Below are 25,068 nucleotides of genomic sequence, written 5' to 3'. Positions count from 1 at the left end.
AATGAACTCGCATAAGGGGCAAGTGCAGGATCTGATATAAGTTGTGCAAACCAAGTGTAGCACATATGTGGAAACACCAGAAGGAATGGGGCTATACTAGTAATAGCTACTAACAGGATGGGATAAAATAAAAAAGGCTTTTCCTGCCTTCTGCCCCTTCATCGTGAGATATTCATTTTGCACACCCACTGAATACTGTATCAATGCAGCTACTTAACTTCTTACCTCCACTTACAATTCTTCAACCTACTTGCATGCCTTGTGTGATTTACACCATCATTAAAATCACCTTTGAATATAGCTTACTTTAAAGAAGTTGATCCTTTCTTCTGTGTGAAGGCAGAATTATTTTGACATTTTAAATGTAAAGACAATCTCTTAAACTGTATTATGAATTTTCCAAAAGAAATCCCCTGACTACCTATCAGACCCTATTTTTGTCAGAGTCTACTGTACCATAAATTGCTAAACTTCCAAATAAATACAAAAAAACTTAAACAACAGTCTAGTAGAATCTTAAAGACTAACAAAACATGTAGATAGTATCATGAGCTTTCGTGGGTGCAACCCACTTCTTCAGATGACCACAGTATTAGAAGTCCAGATCCAAGAATAAATAAGGGGAGGGAGGAGGAAGGGAAAAAAGGAGAGGGAAAGAAAAAAGAGAGGGAGAGAGACAGTGAGTAGATGATTCAAGTAGTTACAAGACCTTGCTGCTCTCCCTCCTCACTCCCCTCCCCCCACCAATCCCACAAGACAAAGGCTTCTATATGTGGACCCCTACTAACTGTCGTAATGAGAGTCTTGACTTCTACATCAACTGCTTCCACAAACATACTCGAGCTGACATTGTCAGCAAACAACATCATATAACATATTACCTTAGTCATGCAGAATGCAATACTATACACAGGCCCAAAAACAATTCTAACATCATAATCAAAGAGGCTGACAAAGGGGGCGCTGTAGTCATGAACAGAACAGATTATGAATAGAAGGTGACCAGGCAACTCACCAACACCAGATTCTACTGTGATCCCACTAAAGAATACAAAAAACCCCCCACCCTGAAACAACTGCTCATGAAGCTCCCTGAAGCTGCTTAAGACCAAATTTATACTAACACCCCCTCTTCCCCAATCCCTGACCAGGAGTTTTGTATCTGCTACCCAAGATACACAAACCTGGAAATCCCAGACGACCCATCATCTCAAGCATTGGCACGCTTACAACAGGATTATCTGGCTATATTGACCCTCTCCTCAGACCCTATGCTACCAGCACTCCTAGCTATCTTTAAGATACCACTGACTTCCTGAGGAAACTACAAAACATCAGTAATCTTCCTGAAAACACCATCCTGGCCACCATGGACGTAGAAGCTCTTTATACCAACATTCCACATGAAGACAAATTACAGGCTATCAGGAAAACCAACCCCGATGACAGCACTGCACACCTGGTTACAGAGCTCTGTGACTTTGTCCTCACCCACAACTACTTCTGATTTGGAGACAATTTGTATCTTCAAGTCAGCGACATAGCCATGGGCACCCACAAGGCCCCAAAATATACCAACATCTTTATGGCTGACCTTGAACAATGTTTCCTCAGCACTCGCCCCCTAGCACTCTTACTCTCCTTACGCTACATTGATGACATCTTCATCATATGGATCCATGGGAAAGAGACCCTTGAAGAATTTCACAGGGATTTCAACAACTTCGACCCTACCATCAGCCTCAGCCTGGATTAGTCCACATGAGAGATCCACTTCCTTGACACTACAGTACAATTAAATGATGGAGAAATTTCCACCACCCTGTACCGGAAATCTACCAGCCGCTACACTTACCTTCATGCCTCTAGCTTCCATCCCAGACACATTTCTCAATCTATTGTATACAGCCAAGCCCTAAGATGCAACCAGATTTGAACCAGTCCCACAGACAGAGATAAACACCTACAGGATCTATACAGAGCATTCATAAAACTGATATACCCACCCAGAGAAGTGAAAAAACAGATCGACAAAGCCAAAAGAGTACCCAGACATGAACTACTTCAAGACAGGCCCAAAAGAGTAAACAACAGAATTCCACTTGTCATCACCTACAATCCACAACTTAAACTTCAACTCATTATGAACAATCTACAACCTATCCTGAAAAATTACTCCACATTCTCACAGGCCTTGGGGGGAAAGGCCAATCCTCACCTACAGACAACCCCCTAACCTCAAACAAATTCTTTCCAGTAACTACACAGCACACCTCCATCATAATCATCCAGGAACCCACCCCTGCAATCAGCCCTGGTGCAACTCTGCCCACACATCTACACAAGTGATTTCATCACTGAACTAAACTACATCAGCCACCAAATCAGAGGCTCCTTTAACTGCACATCCACTAATGTGATCTATGCCATCAAATGCCAACAATGCCCCACTGCAATGTATATTGGCCAAACTGGACAGTCTCTACAGGAAAGAATTAATGGACACAAATCAGATATCGAAAAGGCAACACACAAAAACCTGTTGGAGAACACTTTAATCTTCCTGGACATTCATTAATGGATCTCCAAGTCACTGTGTTGTTTCAGGCCAATTCCACAAGCCAAATACACGGGGAAGGATTGGAACTTAATTTCATTTACAAAGTTTAATTCTTATGTAAATTCTTCTTAGAGAAGCAGTTCTCAAACTGGGGTCAGAGCCACAAAGTGGGCTGTGACCCAGTTTTAATAGGTTTGCCTTAGCTGGCATTAGTCTTGCTGTGGTCTGGGGCCAAAGCCTGAGCTCAGATTACAGGCCCCCATCTGGTGCTGAAGCCTTTGGCTTTGGAGCCCCAGTCCATTGGTCATGGGGCACGAGTGGACTCAGGTTTCAGTTCCCTCTCCTGGAGTCATGTAGTTGTAAAGTATATGTGCATTTATACATTCCTCTGCAGAGTTGTTGTATTACTTGCTTTTGTTGTCATGTAGCCTCTGAAGAGGGGAACAGTAAACCAGAGGATCTGTAGCTTGGATGGGATTCTGTGAAGATATAGCAGCTACTGGGGAAGATTGGAGGTAGGAGCACGTCTGTCAAAAGCGAGGCAAGTGGACAGCCAGGAAGGGTGTCTGCATGTGGGTTGTGTGTCTAGGAAGTCCAGCACCTAAATTCTGCTCATCCATAGCAAACCAGGAACATGTGGGATTCGTGGTTTGAGTCCAGTGTAGCAGCATGGTGCATTTTCACATGGAAAACTGATCCAGGATTGTGATAACATGTAAGGAGTAATAACAAGGACGCTGAGGTGTATAATGCATCCAGGTAAAATTGAAGATTAACAAACAGATTACATACATGTCTTCTTATTGTTAACAATCAACTCTTCAATGAATTATGCCTGCTATTAATGCATTTGATTGCCGTGTGGAAGGCCACTTAGATCAAAGATATCCCAGTGCCATCTTATAAAGTGTATATTCTATCATTTATCTAGGTGAAAAAGCAGACACACGTTATTTTATTTATGCTTCTGTGCTTCTGCACTAAAACAGTGACTGGTTTAAAGTTTTCCATGCAGTTCTTCATGTAATATATTCTGGTCCACACAGAACATGATTTTCTAGGCTAAATTACATTTTGCCAATACTTCTATGCGATATTATACCTTAATCAAGAAAACAACCTCTTGCTGGATTATTCTTTCCTAGGAAGCAATGTTTTAAAACAAAACTCTTATTTAAGCCATAGGTAAACTTGATTTTAAAGCGTGTGCTTTAAACAAATAATTTCCTTTTTAAAAACAGTGCACGCCGAGCAGTTTTCTTTGCAATTTTGATGTGGATTTGGGGCCAGAATGTGATTTGTGTGTTAGAACAGTGGTTCTCAGTCTTTTCAGATTACTGGAGGCTTTCAGGAGTCTGATTTGTCTTTTGTACCCCAATTTTCACCTCACTAAAACATTACATTCCTACAAAATCAGACAACAAAATACAAAAAAAAACCTGAAAAATTGCTAGCTTTCTTATTTTGTCTATATGAAATATTTAGATGAGTTGATGTATTCCCAGATACTTAGTGTACTCCTTGGCCATGGTTGAGAGCCACTGTGACAGCCTTTTTTTTAACCAACCTGCTGCCACACTTGGTTACTTTGTGACCATAATCTTGCTAACTTCAGTGTGATGACTATGTTATTATTATTGTAATGTGACATCACTGGCCCATATGATTGATTTGAAATGGTAAGGAGATGAATCTTGTGGTGTAATGACTTAGAAGTGGAGCAGCAAAGCTGTTGGGATTTTTTTAGGGGGTTGCTTTTAAAAAAAAGGGTTCTCCTCTTTCCACATTTAGAGTAAAGCGACTTTCATTTACACAATGTAATTTTAATTACTGAATTGTATTGTTTGTACTTCCTGAAAAACTTGCACTTTCCATAATTCTGTAATACATATTTAGAATATTTCATTTCTGTTGCTGGCTTTAGTTAGTAAGGTACCTAATGCATAATTTCTAACAGCAAAGCTTTAGCTCCTCTTCACTTGTGTTGAAGTGGAAGGCAGGGTCAGATCCGTTTGTAATCCTGATTTCTTTCAGGTTGGTGGGGAAAAAAGAGGGTTTATAATTATTGACAAAGCTGTGTATGGTTATAGTCCAATAATTTTTTCACAACCAGCTTCACCCTATGCACTCGTTCTCTTGACCGTTGTTAAAATTATACTGTATAGAAATTCTAAGCATTCTTTTAAAAAAAGTTGAATATTGATGCACAGAATCAATATACTGAATCATTAATTGACATACCAGATTGAATTAATTCTATAAATCAAAGACCAGAATGTATATCTGCCTGGATCGGTGGCAGCATTACATTGTTTTATAGTTCAGACCCTACTTTTCTGTCAGCTATTATGGCTGTTTCAGAATTGTCCTGCACTTGCCTTGTTTTAAAAAGTGTTGCATAACCTCAACAGCTGATTGTATTTAAGGATATAAAGTACAGCTCTCTCTGCTATTTTATTCTTAGTAATGTGTAATGAATAGCAAAATGATATCCTAGTATTTGTTAAAAAGCCCTGGGAGGTTTCTCATACAAATCTAACAGCATATTTTCAATTAAGGGGAAGGATGAGGATCCTTACCAGCAAGTTCACTGAAAGTAGTATGGTTAGTTGATTTACTTCAAGAATGGCAGGGGCAGTAGCACATGTTGCCATGTAAGAGACCTAGTTGAGGAAGTGGCTATGGAGTCTCTATTGTTCAGGCTTGTAGAAATGGTTGTGACATGCTGTGGCTTCCCCTCCTTCCACATTTATAGGGGCCCTAGCTATGCATCATCTGCTCTGCTTCAATAGAAGTATTAATGGTGAATGGAAGTCAACACATTAATTGTTCAGACAAATAGAATGTTTGGGACTAAACCCCTAATTTTGTGTGTTCTAGGGCTCCGCCCCAAGAGAACTCTGCGGTTGGTGCTGTGGACTGCAGAAGAACAAGGAGGGGTCGGTGGTGAGCAGTACTACCAGTTACATAAGGTAAACAATGTAATAAAATAATCAATGTGTTTGCCTTTTTGACTGACAATACTAGGGTTTCAAAATTTCAGAGTATTAATCTAACTAAATGCATAGGGTTCTGTTCTGCCTGCAGATACATAGGCATAACTTCATCTCCAAGATGTTGTGAAATACTCGTGTTTTGTATATGCCTTTTAAAGAAAGGAAATTCCATGCTCTTGTGCTTAGCTTCCATTGTTTTGTTAAAGTAGCTCTCTGATTTAGAAATTCATTTGACTTGCAAAATGTAAACAAAGGTAGAGAATTCTCATTTAAATGTCAAAAGTTAAGGGGTATGATAAGGTCTGCATGTACTTTACATGATCTACCATGTCATGTCACAAAGATATTATGAAGCAAATATTTCATAAGGATATCTGCTGTGGAGTTCAAACATAGCTTACTGCCTGTCCTCAAATGGGGTGAGCAATCTGTACTCTTTGGTAACCTTAATTTATTTAATATATGTTTTACATTCCTCTTTCATTGCATATTGTATCATCCACTGAAATGTAATGAATAAACTAGTAAAAAGAAAACTGTCTTTGGAAACACAGATATATAACATTTTAATGGTATGTATAGTTAACCACACATCTGCTGGGTGTGGTTCACTGTCCCACTTACAGACAAAATAATGAATCTGCTCTACAGCGGTAGCTAAGATCCAGCTGGCTTTTAACTCATGCAGTAGAAGCTCATACACTAAGCTCCAGAGATCCCAGGTTCAGTTCTGCCTCTCGATGTTACTAGTACAACTTGTCTAGGATTTCAACTGGGATGGCTCTGAAGGTTGGACCACGCTTCCTCAGGTAGAGGAAGTATGTCATCCACACATCTGCTGGGAGTGGTTCACTGTCCCACCTCATGGCACTTAGATCACTTACAGGGAGAATTACAAGTCTGCTCTACAATCTTAGCTGAGTGCCAGCTGGCTTTTAGCTCAAGCTGTAGAGGCTCATGCACTTAGCTCCATAGGTCCCAGCTTTGGTTCCACCTGTTGGCATTACATATGATCTGAAATGCGTTTTACATGCTATTGGTTACTGTGTGGGATCAAGGACATTTTAAATGCCATCACTAGCTATTTTTGATTATGCTAAGTAAAATTAAAAACCTCTTTTTTTAGGATTGGTAATTAGGTTGAAAATGTCACAATATTATTTCCATATTATGTGTGCACTCTTCAAAAGATTGTATGACATGAAGGATAACTTCATAAAATTGTCCTGTAGCCAAAAATTTTCAAAAAATAAACATTTTGTAGGAAGCTGTCTTATATATTTAATCATATAACTAACTCCTGATTTTATCTGGGTTTTGTGTTACCTTATTTGGTGGTAGTTAATCTCAACAATACTTAAAATCTGCAATTGAAAGCCAAAAAATTAATGAAGAAAAATGTGTTTAAAGTTTTTGTTCTATCATGAAAGCGGGTTTTATAGAATAGATATCTTGCAATAAAATTCCTGGCAGTGTTTATGATGTGATTGTTGCCCCTTTTCTAACCTGAGCACTAGTAGAATTTCAGGACTCCATTGATGTTCCAGTCGGAAGCAAAAATTAATGTAGCCTGGTATTTTCTTTTATGTAGTTTTATTTATTGACAAAGAAGTACAAAGTCGTGTATTTCTGAATGTAGGAATTAAATAGCAGTAAACAGCTTATTTTGCTTATAGCACCAAGAGTACACTTTTCAGCCTGGACCCAAAAAAACTCTTCCCAGGCTTCTTTCAGAGATAGTGAAGAATGATTTCAGTTGCTCCTTCACTTCCTCGCTTTCTGTCATTTTTTCAGTTTTCTGTGGGGCTGGTCTACTCAGGAAAGCTTAAAATGGCATAGCTTAATCTCTCAGGGTATGTCTACACTTGCCCCCGAGTTCGGACTAGGGAGGCAAATGAAGCATACTGAAGTTGCTAATGAAGCATGAGATTTAAATATCTTGCAGCCGGTCGCCATTTTAAAATGCTGGTTACCTGATTTAACTTGCCGCGTGTAGGCATGATAGCCTGATCCAAAACCCTTCCCTCAAATTAACCGTTACTCTTTGTGCAATGAGGAGTAACAGTGAATTCGAGGGAAGTGTTTTAGATCGGACTACTGCATCGACATGTGGCGAGTTCATTCGGGCTACCGGCATTTTAAAATGGCGACCAGCCGTGAATATGTTAATCAAGCACGGGTTATTTAACTCTCACGCTTCATTAGCAACTTCAGCATGCTTCATTTGCCTCCCTAGTTCGAACCAGGGGGCAAGTATAGACATACCCTCAGAGATATGAAAAATCTACACCCCCTGAGCAACACAGCTATGCTGACCTATCCCCCTTTGCAGACAGCACTAGATTGATGGAAGAATTTTTCTGCCGACTTAGCTGTCACCTCTCAAGGAGATGGATTAAATGGGAGAATCTTCCCATTGCTGTAGTATGTATCTATGCTTAAGTAATATTTTAAGTTGAGAAATGCCTTCAGAGTTCTTTCCCTTCCACCTGGCCACACTATTCTATCAAACCTTCCATCACCTCATGCTCATTTCTGGACCCATTTTATTACGCTTTGTTTTAGCTGTAGCCCTTTAACTGTCCCTTACAGCTATCTTAAATGGGGGATTCACTCACATATCTGTTTGAATGAGGTTTTAACTTAACCTATAATGAACTCTCACCCAGCTTTGTCCACATATTTATTCTGCTGATACCATTATTGGACCTAACCAAGTGAGTTATAAGATCAAGAACACATATTCCTGCGCATCCAGAAATATAATCTATGCTATCATGTGCCGAAAGTGTCCGTCTGCTATGTACATTGGACAAACATCTCAGACACTTCACCAAAGGATTAATGCCCACAAAACAGATATCAGACAAGATCACAAAGAAAAAACAGTTTCTTGCCATTTTAACCAGAAAGGACACTCTCTCAATGACTTAACCACCTGCATTCTGCTACAAAGACCTTTTACATCTGCACTTGAAAGGGAATCCTCTGAACTGTCATTCATGTTAAAATTCAACACTCTCCAAAGAGGATTGAACAAACACTTGAACTATCTTACACATTATCAAGATAGCTTTCCCAATTATCACCTCTAATACCATTAACTCACAAACATCCCACTCTCCCCACCTCTAATATTGTCAATTCACAGACACTTACCTTCCTTCCTCCCGCCCCCCCTGCATTTCCCTCCTGTTCTGAAATGTGATTTGTCCTTTTCATATGTGTTCATTTTTTTAACTGTATCCTTTGGTATATATGGTTGTGACTATTTTCTTCCACTATTTGATCTGAGGAAGTGGGTCTGGCCCACGAAAGCTCATCATCTAATAAACCATCTTGTTAGTCTTTAAAGTGCTACATTGTCCTGCATTTTGCTCCATCTTATAACAGTAACCTATCCCAACTTCGCCCATTGTCTCAATGAAGCCTAAAATGATGATAGCCCAATAACCCATACCAAACAGAAAATAAATAAATTCAACAAATTACAAATGAATACTTAACGGTTACATACATACCTTGTCTTTCTGTCAAGATAGTTTCACATCACAAACAGAAAAGAATTGTATGCCCTCCCAATCCTCTTTGGGGCTTTTGTCTCCTTGAACTTTCTTCAGATGTGCTCCTGAAGTGTGTCTGTTGTTTCTGTGAATTTTGCTCCCTGTGACAGTTTCTTCTGATTTCTGTTGGAATGGGGAGACTCATTACTGTCACAACTTTTCCAGCCTCAGCATCCTCAGTTGTCAGATTCAGAGAGCTCTTGTCCCCCTGATATTGCCTTATATGACATTTATAGATCATTTTGGGTTTAGACCTGGGACTCAACTGCATCATGTACACCACTTTATTTATTTGCATAACTACTGTATTTGAATCCTTCCCAAAGTTTCCTATCCCTCTTAGAGTTCCTACCCTTCTTTCTCTTAGGATTGTGGAACCAACCAAATCCCCTCTTTTGAAAGTTTCTCCATATGACCTTACTTCAGAGAATCTCTTCATTTTATCAGAGGCTATTCAAAATTTTTCCCTAGAAAAAGTGTGAAGTTTTTCAGTTTTGCATGCATAGTTTTGGTGTACTCCAAATGGGTCAATTCCTTTTGTTCTTCAGGAACTCTGTACAAAAGGTTTCCTAGGGTTCTTGGCTCATGCCCAAATAGGAAGAGTGTTGGGGTACATTTTGTACACTGACTGCTACTCTGGGATCTGTCAGAAAGAATATGCTGGTCCCAGTCCTTTTGTTGCTGTTAGAAAGATTACCAGCTAACCCCCAACATCCTATTGAACCTTTTGCACCACTCTAGATATCCAGAATCTGAAGGCACGATGGAGTTCTGTGGATCCCTAAAATCTCTCAAACCTGTTGAAACACTTCAGATTCAAAGTGAATACCTAACTTTGGGCCCTAAATCTGGCAAAGAATTAGTTCAACAGAAATACTGACACAATCCCAGCCTCTTGCTTTCCTATTGAGTAAGTTTTTAGCCATTTTATGAAGTAGTCCATAGTGACTGTCTGCCCCTCTCTCAGAGAAGGGCCAAGGGCATGAATAGCAATGCCCTCTATCAGTGCTCCCACAAGATACTGCTGCAAAAAGATTCTCCTTCTTCTCAGTGTAAGCATCAGTTTTCCTGCACTAGCTTTCTACATCCTGCCTGCTCTTTACAAAAAAGAAATACGTCCTTAACTTGGCTAAGGTTTTTGCAGCTTCAAAATGTCCATCGGTTTTGATCTCATGACATAACTTCAGAATTTCTTTTTTCTATGTGTCTGGTACAACCCTCAGGTGCATGTATCCATCACCCTTTTTTAACTCTGAAAATGCTACATCTTGTTCTGCTGACAACTGAAATGGTTTCCCTATCTCACCCAACCTTTACAGTATTTTGCAATATTGGCAAACCCACAAATGGACTTTCTGTGATAGGAGCAAAGTCATATAAAACTGCATATCTGTGAGCATCTGGGCAGTTGGCTAGCGTTGTATGACATAAGTTTTCTTTTTATCAGTGAATGCTCCCGCCTCAGTAATTGTGGGCACAAGGTAAATTACGTGGATTTTAGAATACCTTACATTTCTAAGGATGCATCTAACACAGAACCCTAAACTCAAAATAAGATATGTAATTTGTGCTATGCAAATTGCAAATCTTATTTCAAATCTATTTTGAAATTTGAAATTTGGCACATCTATGCAGCACCGAATTTCGAAATAACGCACTATTTCGAGGCATCCCTTATCCCCCATGCAGTGAGGTTTATCGGGATGTCGAAATAGTGCACCCGTTATTTCAAAAAATAACGTGCCATGCAGTGTAGATGTACCCTAAGTTCAGTTTTAAATTCTCTGCCTTCATCTTATCACAGACCATTTCTAAATGTTTTCATTCCTGTTCAAAGATTTCTCCATATACCAGGATGTCATCTGAGTTTGACAAACATGCTAAGAGCGGCATGCCACATAATACTGTCTCCATTCACCTCTTCAATGTGTCTGTTGCATTGCACAAGCCAAGAGACAGAACTTTAAGCCATAAGCCTTATCCTGCTGTGAAAGCATATTTCCCCCCCGTCCTTTGGAGCCACCTCTATTGCCAGTACTCACTTTTAACATCCACTGTGAAAAAACAGATTGACTCTGCTACAGCATCCAGAGTATCATCCACCAGCTTATGGTAATGGAAAGAAACTTCTGAAGTGACTTCATTTAATTCTCTATAGTATACACAGAATTGGGTGCTGCCATCTTACTCTTAATCAGCACTATGGGTGAGTCCCAGAACTATTTGAAGGCTGAGTTATGCTTTCCTGATAAATTTCCTCAGTGGTCTGGAGTACCTCTTCCCTTTTTTGCTATTGGTCACTGGTGAGGTGGCTATTTAATGGGTTGGGATCCCCCACTACCAGTCTTGTGCTGGATCAGAGCAATATAGCTTATATCTTTGTTGGTTCATGAGAGCAACTCCTGGTTCTTAACCAAACTCTTAAGACAGTTCTGCTGTTCCCCAAAGATAAAGATGCCACAGCCTCCCTTGGAAGCCTGTTCCAGAACTTAACTACTCAGGTAGTTAGGATATTTTCCCTAATGTCTAACCTAAATCTCCCTTGCTGCAAATTAAGCCAACTATTTGCTTTTTCTATCTTCATTGCACATGGAGAACAATTGATCACCATCCTCTTTATTACAACTTTTAATGTATTCAAAGATGGTTATCAGATTTCCTTCTCAGTGGTCTTATGTTAAGACTAATCGTGCACAGTTGTGTTAACCTTGTATCATTTTTATTGCTGTCCTCTGGACTCTCCAGTTTATCTACATCATGCCTAAAGTGTGATGCCCTGAATTAGACACATACTGTTCTCCAGCTGAGGCCTCATAAGTGCCAAGTAGAGTGGGACAGTTGCTTCCCATGTCTTATGCACAACACTCTTGTTAATACACACCCCAAACCTTGTCTGAAACTTGTTTGCAACTGCATCACATCATTGACTCGTGCAATTTGTAATTCACTGTATCCCTCAGATTCTTTACAGCAGTATTGCCAATGAGGCAGATGTTCCTTTTCTTCTAGTTGTACATTTGATTATTCCTTCCTTTGTTGTTTACATTATTCCTTTTGTTTTACAAACGAAATTTATCATTTGTTCTAATCATTCAGTGTGGTCATAGAGGGGATTCTAACCTGGTTCATCATACATATTAGTTACAGAGCTGTAGTTACAAAGCTTCATTAGCAACTGCTTCCTCTTCTGGTGCACCACCACAAGAAAAAAATCAAGATCTATGGCAAATTCCACAGATTCTTGAACTGCTTTTGGCCTCCTTTCACTGATCTTGACTTGCAAGTCCCAGTGCAGCTGAATATCTATAAATTGATCTATTGCCAGTTTATCCTGAAAGGCCTTGGTGATATCTGGGCATGACAGGAGCACGAATCCTCTGCCAGTTCAGGTGAGTTGTCTTCTCTCCTTCTCTTTCTAGCTTTTGACTGTGCTCCAGGCAGCTTAGATCCATGACACACTCCAAACTGCATGTCAAAGACTTGCACCCAATTTGGATAACTGTCTCTTTTCTGGTGGTAAGCTCTGCAGTACAATCAAAGCTGGACCACCCAAGTTGGCTGCTACTTATCCCCCTTTTTGTTCTTCTTCCCAACCATTCATTTGAGCTACTACATTGAATTGAATCAAATCACCTCCCAGGAAGATTTTCACTCAAAGAGAAAGAGTGGGATTTTGCATTATTTAAGCTGATGCAGCTTCATCTCTCACCTCTGCGTCTCTGTGAGTACCAAAGAAGGTAGAAAAAGTTTGTTAATGTCCAGTCTTAAACCTAGCCCTCTGATTGGTTCAATTAATCAGGTAGCTGCCATCCACTGTGATCTGTGAACCTTTGAATTCCTTATGTATCTGAGTTTTTAGCTCCATAAGTCCTTGCTGTAACTCATCTCTATTAGCAAGTTCTAATGGGCTGATATTTGCTTTGTCTCCATGTGTCTGGGTGGTGTAGTGGCTAAGTGCTGGAGTTAGCTGGCAGCAAAGGGGGTGTAGGCCCCTACCACTGGGGCCCAGGCCTAGGATTTCTGGCCTCTTTTCTAAGTCTGGTTCTTAAGTTTGGGGCATGGCCCCAAGAGTCCAATTTCTCCCTCCTCAGAGAGGGTTCCTTGTAGGTTCTCCCACTTTGTAACAAGGGGAGGGGTTGGAGGCTTACGTGCTCCTGGATCAGGGCTCGGGTCCTGCAGCCAGCAGAACCAGCTCCTGTCTCCTCGCTGGTCAGCCCCTAACAGAGCTATGTTCTTCTATTTTATCCTCCTTCTGGAGCTGGAATTAGCTGCAGGTAAAACAGGGTGGGGCTAGTTGGGCAAAAAGGCTTTGTTTAACCCCTGCACTGCCAGGCCCTTCTCTAACTCTCTCTCACTCCAGTTTTTCTGGTCTATGACTCTCAGATAATTTGCTGATCATCTCATCAGTCCATTTTACTGTTCCAGCCTGGGTGTTTTGCGGTTGGGTTTCCCAATCTGCCTGAGTACTTTGTAGTTGCTGCTCCAATATAGCTCTCATCTCAGCTTATAAAGCCTCCCTGGGCTTTTTCCAGGACATCTCCTGTGTTTGTTGCAGGTCTAGTCTGAATTCCTTTTGAAAATGCTCCAGCTCTTGTTTTAAATCTTTTTTTAAAATCCCACTGGACATATTTGATTTTTGCAAGCATCTGAATTAGTTGTTCCATTTCTGTTCAACAAAAATATCATCCCACAATCTGTCACCCTAGAAACTGGATCCTTCCCTTGACACCTGTGTTCCTCTTTTTCAATCCAAGCAACTAGTTGAATTTCACGGTCCTGGGGACATTCCAGCTGGAAGCAGAAATAGATGGAGTCTGGTATTTTCTCTGATGCAATCTTGTTTATTTACAAAGAATGCACAAAGGCTTGTATCTCTGACCACTGACAGATCTAATAGCAGGAAACAGCTTCTTTTTGCTCATTGCACCAAGAGCACTCTCTTCAATTTTGTCCTCTTTGCAACTTGCTCAGAATCTCTTCACAGATTTCTTTTCATCAACTGCTGTGATTTTTGGCTTTTTCAGTTTGCTATGTGTTCTACGGGAAGAGGCTTCGCACACTGCACCCACCCCAAGCACAATCCCACTGACAAGTCTCCGGCGAATGGGAGCTCCCTGTTTGAAGAACAGGTGGCGTGTGAAATACCCCTCCCGCCCTTCCCTCAGGCTTGCAGCTATTCACAAATGCACATGGCCCCTGCAATCAGTCTAGGGGCATGAAAGGCAAGAAACCTGCCTGAGAAACCCGCTGGGCTGCTTGCCAGGAGTTGTCCAGATAAGTCTCCCAGCCGGAGTCTGCCTCTGGCACCTCTGCCCCCCCTACTCCTGCCCTCTGTCCATCCTCCTGCACAGATATCCCCTCCCAAACTCTGCACCCCAATCCTCTTCCCCCAGTCACAACCCCCTCCTGTCCTATGTCACAGTCCAAACCCCTGCAGTGTGGCCCTTGACCAGTTACCAAATTCTTTGAGGGCTCCCCATCAAAAATTATTACCTACCCCTGAATAATGGCTTGAGTTAACATCACAATGGTGCCATATAAGGAGCAGTGTGAGTGGGTTTGGATTTGCTTCTTTAATAATGTGCTTTAAAACAGGAATCCACATTATTATCCACCTTCATCAACACTATTAGGACACTTTAGACCTATCAGGGCTTGTCTAGAAGGGAAGGTTGTGGTTTATCTTTCTGTAACATGGGAGGCCATGTTAAACTACGCAGTTTTGTCAACACAAGGGAGCTCACTGAGATTTAAAACTCCTCATGTAGACAAGCCCTCAGTTAGTAGATGTCCAAGAGGATACTTGAACAGTGTTGGGGTGGTATCACTAGAGGATAGTGTCTCTTAAACACTGGTTTGATCACTGACATTACGGTGTTTGGGTGGATTAAGTTGCAACAAAATGGGAGAATATATAACACAATAATTTTAACAAAAGTCCATGGATGCAGGAGATGGAGGCATAGCAGGCACACTGTACTGAATGCATGATGCTCATAAGGGGGACACTGCCAAAGCAGATGTGAAGGTATCACGCAGTTTCACTCTGTAAGGAAAATAGGATCTGGAGGGCTAGCTTAATAGTCACTTTTAAAAGAAATGTTACCACTGGAATCATGTCATTCTGTTCTGATGCTCTACCAAGAGGTCTGTGCTTATTTGCTGTGGTTAGTATTGTTTGCTTTTCAGTATATATTGAGAAATATTATCAATTATTACATTTAATAATCAAATTAGTAAGTCAATGGAGTGAATAATACCTAAATCCCTTTTAATTTGGCAGAAAACAATGTTTCTTAATTTTTGTTATGCCATTACAGTTCAGATCTGGATGTTGTTTTATGAAGGCTGGATAGTTTAACCTATTCTGCAATAGATACTTCATTGGAAAAAATGAGGAAGAACGTTAAGAAATGTAAAAATATTTATGATGTACCTGTTGTCCATTGTTGTAACTTTTAGCTCAAGAGTTGAATGTATTAAAGATACGAATAAAAACAACTTGTATTGATTTAAATTTGTACTTATTAGTAACAAAAAAAGATTTGATCTTTCGCCCTAGTTGAGTATGCCTGCGGAAAGAAAATGTTTAAACCTTGATATCTGAAATTTGGTCCTTATTTGTGTGCAGACACACAAGAGAATTAGTTGGTTTGAGAATAAGGAGACTATATTGCTCTCTTTTGCTGCTGAGATGAGGATAATAGGATTTCTCTTTTAAGGTACTTGATGAAAACTCTACCTAAGAATGTAATAATCCCTACTTAAAAGATGTTTTCTTTGATTAAGAGCACAGGATATGCGTGTTGCATAGATTAACAGTGTGCATGTTATTTCATACCTTGTTGCACAGCTATATATTTGTGTTTTGCGCATCTGTACCTGCAAGAATTAACGGGAAGGGTTTTTTTCTGGAGCTGTACCAATACATGTCCCCTGCAGTAAAGGAGAAGATAACAGTGCAGGAGAGGGAAAAAAGATAAGAATGGAAGGCAAATAGTTGAAGCCTGAGGCATAGAACCTATTTGTTTCTTAAATGCTTGTTTTGGCAATGGTTTGAACTCTATCTCTCTTATACTGTCCTGTTTTTGTTTAGGCAAATAATTTAACTTGTTAGGGGAGATCAGTTTGATATCTCTATTTAACCATTTATTTGTGAATCACCAGGATGAGGATGGAAGAAAAGGATAAAAAAAATATTTACATAAAGATGCAAACAAGAAAAAAGCCACTTCCACTTAATTCTGTACAATCCTAGTTAATATTTATTACTATATTTATTGTGCTAATGAGTTGAATATAGATATAATTACCTGAACAATTATGTTTTGCATGATAGTTATTGAGTGAATTACAGTAAACGTTTCTTAATACTAAGTTGTGATTTTCCAAAGGAGACTTTAATGGAAAGCTAGGCATTTATAAACACAGAGCTTGATTCTCCATTGCACCCAAAGGAGGACTGACAAGAAGCCAGTTGTGGCACTGTGATTCTCAGCTGCATAGTCTCAGCATTACTTAAAGTAGCATATGAACAATTGTAGTTTACATTGCTGGCATAATGTCCCTCAGGGACTTAAGGCCAGTGGGGAATCAGGTTTAGTAGAACATCACTCCACCACGCCACCTTCCCTCCCTCTTTTCTTCTGACCTGCCTTTTACCTCCCCTTTCTTGCCACACGCTTTCCATCCACTTACTCTGGGTAGCAGAAGCCAGCTCAGCTAGTTTTACTGTGGTAGAGAAACCACCTGCACGTGGGGTATTCAGCAGTGAAAGTCTATGCATACTTTAAATTCACTGTGTACACAAATGTCCCAAGATGAACTTGACAGACTAGAAAACATGTCCAATAGGCTTCTTATTGTACCTCGGTAGTGAGACTCATACTAACTATGAGTGCCCTTTGCTGGGTACCCCAACAAACACTTACAAATTTAGGTAAAACCTAGTAAACTATTGGCCCCTTGGGAGTATTGCCCTTATGGAACGTGAATATAATGCACTTTTAACAGTAAATAGGTGCTGTTTGATTACTGTGCATAAACCTTTGTAGGGATGTAAGCGACTAGTCGAGTCCTAGGCTTATTGGGTAGTTGAGTTGAATATTTGACCATTTGCATTCAACTATATCAGAGGCAGCATGCGGGGGATGGGGAGCAGGAGCGGTACCACCTGCCCCTCCTCCATGCTGCTGCCTCTATCATGTTCTTCTATCAGAAGGAGCAGCGCAAGGGCAGGGGGGCAGGGAAGCTGCTGTGAAACAGCATCTGTCCACAGTGGGCTCAGGCTTGCTGAGAGCAGAAGCTTCGCTGCATCCTGCAGAGCAGCCCCTGTCTACAGGGGTCCCAGCAGGGAGCTGCCCCCCACAGATAGGGGCTGCTGCCATAGCACCCTGTGTTCACAGCCAACCCTGGCCGCCATGGACAGGGACTGCTGGATCTGGTGCAAGCTGGGAAAAAGCAAGCCCAGCTCAGTGCCGACTTTCGCTGGGTCTAGGACTGCTGCGACTCTGCATTTTAAATGTAGTAAAAGCCACCCAGCTCCTACTACATTTAAACTGCAGAGCCTCAGCGGAGGTAGCTCCTGGACCCAGCGTGAGCCTTAGACAAAGCACCAACCCTTATCGACTAATCTTATAGTGGATACAAAGAGAGAAAGGGCCGGATGGATTTCACCTGCATAAAGGGTGACAGATAACAGCTAAAAAGAACACACCTCCTTCTTCGAGCGTTTGCTCATGTCCATTCCACATTAGGTGTATGTGCTCGCCGCATGCATTGGTGCTAGTTTTTCCCTGAGCAATATCCATAGGGGAGAGGCTCTGGCACCCTTTGAAGTGGCACCTGTGACAGTGCACAGAATGCTCACTGCTCTCATAGCATTGTTTGGGCTTCATTGATAGACACTTCAGTCCTTGTACAGCTAGTGTAAATAGTAATAGCATTAGTTAGCCCTTAGCAGTAGTTTTGTTAGTCCCATCTGGGACCCAGGCAAAGGATGGGACATGCCTCAGTCCCCAGAATTAAGCCCTGTGATTACTGTAAACGCCTATGCCCATTGGCAAGCCACAAGTAGTTGTCTAAGGTGCCATGGTGAGGGGCACATAGGTAACAATCTATAAGTCCTTTAAGCCTAGGACTAAGAAGGAGTGTGACATGAGCTCTTGATGGAGTCAGTGCTCACTCTGGCCCCAGAGCAAAGGACTGACTTAGCACCCAGAACCGTGGCATCAGTGCGTAGTGCCCTGTCGATGCTGCAGATAAGCCGGCACTGATCCCTCTCTGCCAGTAGGGGTCGATCTCCAGCTCTCTGCAAGTAGATGAACTGGGCTAGGAGTGAGCTAAGACCCGCGTTGGGCAGCTCATCTCCCGATTCAGGAAGTCAGGCCTCAGCTCATGTTGAGAGGTGCAGCCCATTCTGTTCCTTGCCTGGAAGCCCGGAAACAGAAATGGGCCTCCATCAGCTTCAGGTACCGTTGATGCCCGAAGCTCTCCAGGCTGGGCAGGAAATCCTGATGCTTTTACTGCTGCCCAACCCAGCCCAGCTGGTGCTGAGACCACAGGGTAAGCCTACCTTGGGATTTTTTTCACCCACGTTTGCTGCACTGGCATTCCTCATCACATGGTACACCTGGCATTAGTCACCTATGAAAAGCCAACACACCTTGGACCTTGGGAGGCAACTGCATCAGAGCCCTCTCTAGTCACTGGGTCCAAGGTGTTAACAGTGGGAATTGAGGTGGACTTTGCTAGTTACCTGGTGCAGACTCCCAGAGGCATGCGCCTTCTGGCAAGAGTGTTGGATCAACCCATTGAGCCAAGTTGCCTTTACAGAGCTGAGGAATTGTCAGACAACAGGAGTCACGGGGCCCATCATCAGTCTCCAAAGTGTGTGTCACCATATTTGGGGAGATCCCCACCAATGTGCAGCCCACAAGACCTCTAGGTCTCACTTGTCAACCCAGTACCAGTCCCAGAACATGAGGCATGGGTTACAAGTCTCCAATCGTGGATCTGCCAGGTATCACTGGTCACTGAGTTCCCAGAGAGGTGCACATTGCTGTCAGACTGTTCCTTCTCTAGACATGACCACAACCATCACTGTTCTAGTAGATCCTGTGGAGAACGGGATCAACCCTGGATCACCTATATGGGTCAGTTTTTTCCCTCAATACTTCATTTAATTTTACTGCATTGGCTTATGAGCCAAACTGGTTGAATAAAGTCTATTTTTGCAAAATGTTGTTAAAGCTTTGTTTGTTTTTGAAGTGTTCCAAAAAGTATCAATTTATGTCTATAAAATATTATTTAAAATTTTATCAAAAATTTTCATTTACTAACCTATGTCTCAGAAAATTAAAAACACTGCTAACCAGTTTGATGTTTTCAATAAAAATTGCAAATAAAATGAAAAAGCCAGACTTCTTTTAACTGAAAAACTTCAAAAAGGCCAATTATGAAAAAATATCATTCAGAAAATGTGTGGGCTATTTCTATTCCTGAGCAATAGAGGGAATTGTGTATAATAAGTATCCAGCTGCACACGCAGAAAACTCTCACTGGCAAAGCTCTCTACTGTACTAAAATGGTCAAAGGCCACAAATAAGGGCCTGGGTAATCTCATGACTAATCTATGTAGATTGTTTCTGTTCTTAATGAAATCTCCTTTTCCTTTTGTAGTTTATATCAGTTGGTACTGACACTCAAAACACTTAACAAGAACTAGTATTCTGTCTCTTAGGGTTGCCAAACTGACAGAAACAATAGCATTCCTACAAAACTCATGGACAAATAAGTAATTTGTCTTCACCAAGTGAATAAAGATAATGATAATGAATTAAAACAGTGGTTCTCAAACTTTTTGGGCTCCGGAGCCCTTTACATGCGTAAAAATTTATGCGGCGCCCCAGCGGTCCACTGATTGTGTGTGTTGTACCTATAGATGTTTCCAGTTTGTCAACCTCACGGAGCCCCTGGAGATGTCTCACGGAGCCCTGGGGCTCCGCAGAGCACAGTTTGAGAAACACTGAATTAAATTAAAAGATTATAGATGAGAGCCGAACCTTAGTCAAGTCAGTGAGAGTTCTGTCATAGAATTCTGTGGAGCCAAGATTCCACCTCAAGATGGTAAGTCACAGTGCTCTGGATAGCTGTTAGTAAAATGCAGTGGTTCTCAAGTGTATTTAACTGGGCTCTCACTCTTTGTATCTCTAGTTGTACATGCCCCCCCACCCCAGACATCCCATATACTGGTACCCAACTCTTAAGACAGAGCAGGGAGCTGTTGGCCAGCCAGGCACCCAGCTCAGAATCAGTGCTGTGCCAGCAGCAACACATACATAAGGGAGGCAAGGCAGTTGGCAGGACTTTGGCTGTCAAGCGCTTGTGTTGCCACACCAGCACTGACAGCCAGAGCCCTGCCATCTCCAAATGAGGGATAGAGAGCAGGAAGGAGAGCCTGAGCCTGGGCTGCTCCTAGTGAGGGAGTAAAGTGAGGGTGGAAAGGAGAGCCCAAGCCTGGGTAGTGGAGTTTTGGCTGTTTCCTTTATCCCTGCCTCCCAGGTGAGAACTGCCCTTCTCCATGAGCCTCGCCCCAGGGCTAAGAGCCAGAGCTCTTAAAAAAAAAAGAAGAAGAAGAAAAAGAAGTGCTCATAAAGTAGGAGGCTTGCCCCATAGTTTGAGAACAATTGAGAGGGGTAAAAACTCCTCCTTGTCCAATGCCTCCTAGCAAGTATGAATTGTGACATTGTACTTGTTGCCAGATACAGCATTCTTCGACCTGCTCATCTCTACTTCCTAACAGCTGTTCCGAATTTTGTCTTCAGTTTCCATTTATGCCATTTTGCTTTATTGACTGAACGTGGATAAAAATAGTAACTCAATGAACATTATAGTGATATATGAGTTTTAAAAATAATTGTATTGGTTTTCTTGTTTTCCTTTTTATTTGCAAGTTACACACTTAGGCTTTTCGCATATTTTCATACCACATTTTCCATGCTCTTGGTTACCAGGCTAATAAGTCATAACTTGATTTATACATGTATATAGTTACTTGCAGGAGGTTGTTATCCTTTGACTATCTTTAGTATGAGAAGGTTATTGCAATACTATATTTAGATCCAAATTTCCTAGGATTAAATCCTGACATACAAGTGTAAGTGTTTCTTAAGGGAGACTGCCAAACTCACATCATGTCCCATGTCCCGGAACAAATATTTAATCAACAAAATCAAGGGCAATATTTTGTCATAATTTTAGTGCTTTCCTTGCAAAGTCAGGAGTCTTCTAAGTTGAATGAAAAACATCTAAGACATTAGACTCTTCTTTCTTTCTTTCTTTCTTTCTTTCTTTCTTTCTTTCTTTCTTTCTTTCTTTCTTTCTTTCTTTCTTTCTTTCTTTCTTTCTTTCTTTCTTTCTTTCTTTCTTTCTTTAAAATTCTCAGATGTATAGAAAGGAGATAAATGTATTTTAAATAGCTCAAATGCTACTGAAGCCTTTTAGAACAGCTTGTTCTCTCCTCTCCTCCACATTTTGTTTAAGCTGGGAATTTTGGTTTCCCAGTCCTGCAGCTCTGAAAGAGGAAATTCAGTGACTCAGTAGATTAGTCACGAGACTTTGGGAACATGGTTTGAGTCTCATGCCTGACCAGGCATCATCATCCCTGTTAAGTATTAAGTTTTCTAAACAGTTAGCTTCCTGGTGTTAGTGGGGCTTGTTACCCTTCTGACTGAATCACTACATCCATAGGCTCATGAAATCCAGATGTTTTGGTTCTTTTTATAGACTGAAAGGATTTGGCTGTGATTTCATGGTTTATAGATTGAAAGGGAGGCGGTGATATATACTTAAAATATGTTTTAGTTTTGTTTGATAGGAATGCATATTTAAAAATAAATGAGGGAAAACATTGGCAGGAACAGTCTATTTGCATATGCAAGCAATGAAATTTATGTTGATGCATTTCAAAGTTTCATTACAAGATGTAGACATAATAAGCCAGAAAGAAGTTGCCTCTTTTGTGGCAGATTCATCCTGTACTAAATATAGTTTATGGACAGGATCAAGCCACAGGAATATACAGGATAAACGTCCTTGATGTGCAGATAGTTAGGCAGGCAATTCACATTAACAAGAGTGTGTTTCATTTAATTTTCTGTGCTTTGTACCTTTGTGAGAGTTACTCCATTAAGTATGTTGCATTATTGCAAGTTACAATAAAGACATTGTTCCCTGACAAATTGGTTATCTTAAGGGACTGAGATTTTGGTGAGCTTGCATAGGAATACAATTTTCAATACAGGGAGAGGTGGAGGGACAGCTGAGCCCAGTTATTCTGTAATCCAACAGTTCTAGTCAGTTGTTCACTTATGAAAATAAAATGTGGCCTTAGCCTGTTTTGATAAACAGCAGTTATCTCTGCACCATCTAGAGGAAATTAAGGATACTCTTACATGAAACATATTACTTCCCTTATACACAGGAACTTTAGTGTCTTATTACAATTGCTAAAGTTGGTGTGATGAAATCAGCCCAGATCACTTTTTGTGTAGCCTACGTTACTGTTGTTTTCTAAATCCACTATGCATATACTTGCAATTACTCATTACATTCTAATGGACAAAATGCTTAAAAAAGATAACCTTCTCAAGGATAAAGAGCATTTCTAACCTTTGTGGCCAGTTTCTTCCTCTAAATTCCCATCCGATTTAGTTTCACTGTTCAAAGACATTCTGTTTTCATAGCCCTCCAGCATGTGCTAACAATTAAACACTTACAATATAAAAGAGGAGGAAAAAGGCAGCTTTGTGTATTGTGGGTGGTTCATTTTATCAGTTTAATATTGAAAACATATGTGAACATTTATATAAATAGAAAACAGTTGAAGAGCGCCATACTCTTATCAGCAACTTATAAAATAATTCTACAACGTTTAAGTGGTCTTTTCTGCACGCTGGTGTTACTGCTATATTGAAACTTGCTTGGTGTGGCTAATTTTGCTTTTCAAATAATCTTTTCCCCAATATTCTTTCTTATATTCATACCACTTCCTGCTGCCAACCACAAATAGTTTGTCTCCATTCATTGGTTTGCTATCGATCACTCATACTGCACCAGAAATCCCTTGTAATATGAGCACTATTTTGAGCAGAGTTATTGTTCAGAAGACACTAGTGCTTTCCAGGCATCCAGTGGAGCTTCTCAAGAGTTAGTGCTTAACATGCTTCTGTTAGAAGCCAAATATGGTATAGTGGTTAGGGTTACCAGATAGCCCCCCCAAAAACAAGCGGAACACTTGATCATGGGGTGGGTGGGAGAGGGACCGGCCGGGAGGGGGGTGGGGCTGGCCGGGAAGTGGGGTGGGCGGAGGGGGTGGGGGCCGTGGGACGGGGGGGGATCGAGGGCCAGGGGGGCTGGACGGGAGGAGGGGGGGCCGGAGGAAGGGGGCAGAAAGAGGGGGCAGCCTCTGGCCACAGCTGGAGTCCAACAGGCCGTGCTCCCAGCAGGCACTCCCTCTAGTTGCTAGTAGAAGCCGGGCGGGGGCACGCAACCAGAGGCTCCCAGCTGGGAGGTGGGCCCGCGATTGGTGCTGGGAGCCTCTGGTTGTGTGCAGAAGCCGGGCGGGGGAAGTGGCTGGGAGTCCCAGCCACTGCTCCCGCCCTGCCTGGCTTTTGCACATGACCATAGTGCTCCCAGCGCCAATCACAGCCCCCCCTCCCAGCCGGTCCCCCACCAGGCTTCCATCCGGCACCCAGCTGGAAATTCAGAAAATACCGGACATTGCACATGAGCCTGAATTTTTCTACCGTACAGAGGGCACAAATACTGGACTGTCCAGTAGAAAACTGGACACCTGGCAATCAGGTCAGCATTGAAATGTTAGCATTTGCCAGATTGAGGGTATTAATGACACCTAGATTTTCTTCTTTGACACCTAATACAGGAGAGAAATGTGGGAATTGTAGCAAATATTCACTTTTTAATGGCAACTCTTGTGTGACAGATATTGCAGCCACATGCAGTATCTTTGGGGATTATGTTGTTTTTACCCAGAAAGCATGAAAGCCTCATCAAGCCATTATACTGAGATGGGCCAGACAATATGAGCTGCTAGTATTCACAGCCCTTTGGATCAACACAACAGTATTTATGTGTTCCTGGATCACTGTGGGTGGAAATAGAGAGCTGTGGTACCTTGTATCACGGGGGTGGGGTGGAGGTTCCAACAGAATCTGGGATCACTAAGGAGTGATTAAGGGAGATTCTCTAGGCAGGCTATGTAGATTCTCAGCCTTTTGAAGCTTCACTTTGTGGGAAGGGTGGGAGGGACTGGTTTGAACACTTTTTAGGCGTCTGGGGACAAAGAAAGACTTTTAGTATGACAGGCAGTGTTTAAACAGACTTGGGGCCTTCCCTGGTTCAGCAAACAGAACTTTTGCTTGCAGTGTGGCTCCCACCCTTGCACAAGGATTGGAAAGACTTTGGCCAGACAGACTTCCCACGAGAAGATGGGAGAGTCCTGGTATGTTTAGTGAGCATTTAAATATAACTTTAATGCTTTTTTCTGAGACAAGTTTGTCTTAGAACTAAACATGCTTTGATTTCTAAGAGCTGAGCAGTCACTGGTAAAATCTTGTGTCTGTTCCTGACATGAAGATAGTGAGCAGGAGGTTGGAGATGTGTGAGAGCTGCTGAGGATGTCACTGTGTACCACAGGGGGAGGTGCAGCCTTATAACTCTGGTCAAAAGGGAGTGGGACCAGTGACAGCTGATTCTGTAAAGCCTAAGACCTCATTGGGCACCCCTAGAGCAGGTCATGTGGGGTAGGGTGGGGTGAATATAGGTGCAATTATCCTGAACTGTGACACCTTGGCCATCTGGTGTGCTGAACAATCTCTTATCACTGATCAACTAACAGGTCCTGAGCACTAAAGCCTAGCTTCTTACA

General features: G+C 41.6%; 1 protein-coding gene across 2 annotated transcripts in view; it reads left to right on the top strand.

The window, feature by feature from the left end:
- The window catches only part of CPQ (carboxypeptidase Q), a 257,650-nt gene that overhangs the window by 194,351 nt on the left and 38,231 nt on the right, over positions 1-25,068 (top strand). For both annotated transcript variants that reach the window (XM_075920338.1, XM_006123927.4), the window contains one exon: positions 5,441-5,532. In XM_075920338.1, the coding sequence (XP_075776453.1) occupies positions 5,441-5,532 (92 nt within the window). The remainder of the gene's footprint in view (positions 1-5,440; positions 5,533-25,068) is intronic.

The sequence above is a fragment of the Pelodiscus sinensis genome, chromosome 2 (genome assembly GCF_049634645.1).
Source record: "Pelodiscus sinensis isolate JC-2024 chromosome 2, ASM4963464v1, whole genome shotgun sequence".
Taxonomy (NCBI): domain Eukaryota; kingdom Metazoa; phylum Chordata; order Testudines; family Trionychidae; genus Pelodiscus; species Pelodiscus sinensis.
This window is presented reverse-complemented; position numbering and strand designations above follow the sequence as displayed.